Genomic DNA, 4,495 nt, shown 5'->3' with positions numbered 1-4,495 from the left:
TAGGGTAGTACCCTACCCCCCACCCCTGAGGGTTTGACCAAAGGGTTTTAGTATTTTGGCACTAACCTTTAGTTATAGTAGTCTATATGGATATTTTTATGTGCTATATCACACATACAGCAGTTATTTAGTAGATACAATACATAGATGTTGAAATAAATAGGTTTTGTTTTGTTTTTATCAAAACCCTTACCCCCGACCAGGGGTGGGGGTTTGGCCAAGGGTAGCCGGAGACCTACCCTTACCCCTACCCCCGCTCTACCCCTGGCCTCTACCCTGGGGGTTTTAAAACCCCTTGACCATCCCTAGTTCGTGCCGACCCAGCGTATCCTCCCCCTGTCGGTTACTTCGATACAGCCCGGCTCATCAACGACAATCCTGACAGTTTTGCCCGTTTTCCTTGGGTGGAACCATCCGGTGTTATCGTCCGACTCGACCCCCCTCTCCGTCACGTCAACTGTCACACGTTTAACTTTGACGGGTGGCTCGAACGTCCTCACATCGACCCCACCATGGAGCTCCTCGGTATTACTCGCGGTGGTCAGTTCAACCAACGTCGGTTCCTCCAGCAGCAAATGAGGAACGAAGCCATGGTAGACTCCGTCCTATTCGGCAACCGACGTCGAGGGTTCAAGTACCCAGAACCACTTCCTCCTCCCTTACCTTACAGCCCCGCCGTTGCCGTCCACCACGAGATGGGTTACCAGTCTCGTTGCTACGGTGGCCCGTCTTATCCCCAATCAGTTGGCCCTATCCGTAACGATCGTGGCGGCTCTTACCGCCCACCTAAGCGCCCGTCTTCGTTCGGCCAACCTCTCGAACCATGGGGACCTCCACCATATCACCAGCCAACTTACGACCACGACATTCCCATGGACGACCCGGACGATGTCGAGATCGACACTGGACGTAATGCCAGTGGTATGGCGGCTGATGACCGTCCATCCACTTCACGTCGTCGACGCTCGCCGTCACCTGTCAGACGTCGATCAAGATCTCGCTCCCGCGGACGTCGAGGTCGACGTCGCTCACCTTCTACTTCATCCGAGCGTTCTCGGTCGAGCGATAGCTCTGATACTGACTCGAGTAGGGGCCGTACCAAGTCTCCACCGCCCCGAGAGCGTTGCCCTACTAAACGAACCACGCCCATTGTAGAAAACCGGACGGCACCAGCTAAGTCAACCACGGCTCCCAGTGGCGCCCCCACTACCACCAATCAGCCTTCCCCACCGATCACTGCCACCCCTGTGGCAGCTCCCACCAGTTCCAATCCACCAGGTCCGGCGCCTATCACCAACACCAATCCCACCACCACTCGAACCGGCACCCCACTACCCACTACACCTCTTGGGAACGACCCCTGGGCTTCGCCTCGCGCCAACACCACATCTATTCCCGGTACACCCTCATCGAAGATCAGCGAGCTAGGTGATGAGGACGCACCTGGGGAACCCGACACCGAGCCCATGAACACCCATTCGGATACCCCTGGCAACGTTGACGTCGAAATGAAAGACCTATCGATTGGAGGAGATAGGAACTCCGGTGAGAGTTCCAACACTACTTCTACTGCTAACTAACCCGTTTCGAGGTCTTCGAACCTCGAGGAGGGCGTATGTAAGGCGCCGCTCGACTTGGCGCCTTCCCAAGTCTCACGTATGCCTTTGTTTGTCTTTACCTTCTGTTTGTTTATCTTTTCCTTTTCTCTGTTTGCCTATGCCTTCTCCTATGCCGAACTTTATATCCTTTCTCCTCATCGTACCTAGGTAGTTCTAGATTACATAAGTAGGTAGTCTAGTATATAAAGGGTTCAACCCCCCGTGTAAGTAGCTAGTCTCTTTCAACACGACGCTTTAACCCACTCAAGCCAACGTGTTTGTCTGAGGCTCTGGTGTGCCGCGACTTATCTCGCGTCACATATTTTTGAGTGTCTAGCGTCGACACTACTCTCTCTCTCTCGCGCTTTCTCTCTCTCTCTCTCTCTCTCGCCTCGTCAAGCTCTGGTGCACCCTGGTCTGATCAACCAGGCCTTCCGACTCGATGCAGGCAACCCACCTCAACCCACCTCTCAACCCAACAACGCCAAACACCGTGCTAATTACTGCGCCACTGCTTCGTTGTCAACTACGACCATGCTTCGTTTGCCGCCTCGCCCCTACAACCTTAGAAGACGTCCCACAACAGGAGTCGTGGACACTGGCCCTGTCCCGACGTCACTCCCAGGTACGTACGACCAGAGTGACAACAGTACTGACAATTTTCTCTCTAGCGCGTCAACTTCGACAGCTAGGGAGGCACCTGCAGGTGACCGACCTGCCTCGGGAACCCTGCGGGGTGACTCAGAGGCTCCCCTCTCGACGAACGAGAGGGAGGCTGGACCCGGTCGCGATCGGGTCGATGGGACTTCGGGTGGAGCTGAGGGCTCCCGTGATTTTTCCGCCGGCATTGTAGATACGGATAGGGGTCTTGATAAGAATGGAAGTATTTTTGGTACCACACGTTCGGATTATGAGGCGAAGACGCCCGTGAGGGGGCGTAGCAGGACTCGAAGGTCCTTGTCAATGGATCAACGCCGAGCTGAGGATATCGCTACGGCAGGATTGGATCGAGTACAGCGTGCGCGCATCGAGCGCCTAAAGGAGCGCCTTTACCGAGTGAGAAGCCGGTCCCCAACCCCGGCCCATCTAATCTCCAAAAGGGTAAAGGGCCCGACCCTCGCAACTGGGGGGATGTCGTTCGAAATGTCTCGGATATATTTGAGTTAGATACACAGGTTCAGGAGGCCTTACTGGCTCAGACCAAAAGGCTGATTGAAATGAATGAAAATTCCAAAGCTACTAATACAGGATCTCAGGATAAGCAAGAGGAGAAATTGAGTAAAGCTAAAATTGAAAAGAAACGTGAGAAATCGAAGGAACGAAAGAGAAAGAAGAAGAAAAATACCGAGTTCGATCGTGGAATCACCCCACTCTCAGACCGCATGGAAGAGATCATTGATCGTACCGTGAGGGGAAAAGGATACCCATTGGATGTCGAACGCGCAGATGACCACACGGACACCGACGACGAGAGGGGGTTGAACCCCGCGGAGGAAATCAATCCCCAAAGCGCCCTGGGCGCTATCTTCCAACGTGCCGCCGAAGTCGAGCGCGGCACTAAGTCCGGTCGTAAGACTTCAAAGAAACGATCTAAGTCGAAGGGAAAGCGTAAGAGATCTAGTAAACGAAGCAAGTCGCGATCTAAAAGGGTTAAGAGTAAGGAGTATAGCCCTGAGGAGGAAGATCACGACTCACCAAGTGATGACGACAGTGAATCATCGTCGTCCAGCGACTCGGAGGGCGACAACACTATCGAGCCTTTGGGTGAGGACGACTCTTCTGACCCAGAGTCCGGTTCCGAACCTTCGGATGGCTCGGATTACTCGTCTGATACGTCATCTGACGACGACGAAGATCGCCGACGTGAGCGAAGACGTCGAAGATATGGTAAGGGAATCGTACCTTTTGACTACGACGGCCAGCAGGACACCGTGGTGTTCACCCAGTTCATGAACCTAAGTGTCAAAGCAATCGAACATCGAGGTATTCCTACAGACGAACAAGTCAGTTGGCTGTCCGGTTACCTTAAGAAGGGGTTATATGATTGGTACTTACAAGAAATCGCCTATAGAGAGGCAAACATGAAGTTGTCTAAGTTCTTTAAGTTGATGTACAATCACATCTTCCCTCCTGCATTCAAGCAACAAACCAGGTTAAAACTCGATAGCTATTATCAAGGAAAGCTCACCGTTCGAGAATACGCCGGTCGCATCCGCAAAATGTGCGATATTGCGGATGTCAAGGACCGACGTGAGCGAGTTCACAACCTTTGGAAGGGAATGAACTCGGAATTAAAGAAGCCCCTGGTGGCTAATAAAATGAGTCCTGATAAATCAGCATGGAAGGACATCGTTAGAGAAGCTGAATATATTGAATTATCACTTACCTTGGAGAACATTGACCGAGGTTCCGGTCGCCGAGATCGAAATAACCGACGTGATCGAGGTGATCGTCGAAATAGGCGCCCGGGAAATGGGTCTCAAAATCGTCGAAGTTCCCGCGAGCGCCGTGACAATCGCAGCTCGCGTTACACCAACAACACCTCCAGATTCAATTCTAACCAGACTAAATTCAGAAACGACGCTGAAAGACGAGACAGAGGCCGAAGACTCACTGACGAGCAAATGGAGAAGTTGAGGAAAGAGAACAAGTGCTTCAGATGCTTCAAGACCGGCCACATGGCTAATTGTTGCCCTGCTCGTAACTCGGTCGCATCCTCGAGCAAGAAAGCACCTGGTATGTTGAATCATAATGCCAAAGTAGAACTGAATAAATCTGGGGAATCCGAAGAAGAGAAGTCAGTTGATGAGTCAATGGTGAGTGCCTTGACTCTTGAACTAGGAAATATCAAACTTACCGACGATCCGATTAGCTGTTCGACGACGAATGAAGGGGAG

At 52.3% G+C, this 4,495-nt stretch overlaps 1 protein-coding gene across 1 annotated transcript; it reads left to right on the top strand.

Moving 5' to 3' along the window:
- Positions 1–512: 512 nt before the first annotated feature.
- Positions 513–4,488, top strand: CC1G_15827 (hypothetical protein; the record flags this gene model as incomplete). Its single annotated transcript, XM_002909974.1, has 5 exons — positions 513–1,545; positions 1,999–2,223; positions 2,287–2,654; positions 2,855–4,414; positions 4,471–4,488. The coding sequence occupies 5 exons, from the start codon at positions 513–515 to the stop codon at positions 4,486–4,488; spliced, it is 3,204 nt and encodes a 1,067-aa protein (XP_002910020.1).
- Between the last annotated feature and the right edge of the window lie 7 nt (positions 4,489–4,495).

The sequence above is a fragment of the Coprinopsis cinerea genome (genome assembly GCF_000182895.1).
Source record: "Coprinopsis cinerea okayama7#130 chromosome Unknown cont3.53, whole genome shotgun sequence".
NCBI lineage: Eukaryota > Fungi > Basidiomycota > Agaricomycetes > Agaricales > Psathyrellaceae > Coprinopsis > Coprinopsis cinerea.
This window is presented reverse-complemented; position numbering and strand designations above follow the sequence as displayed.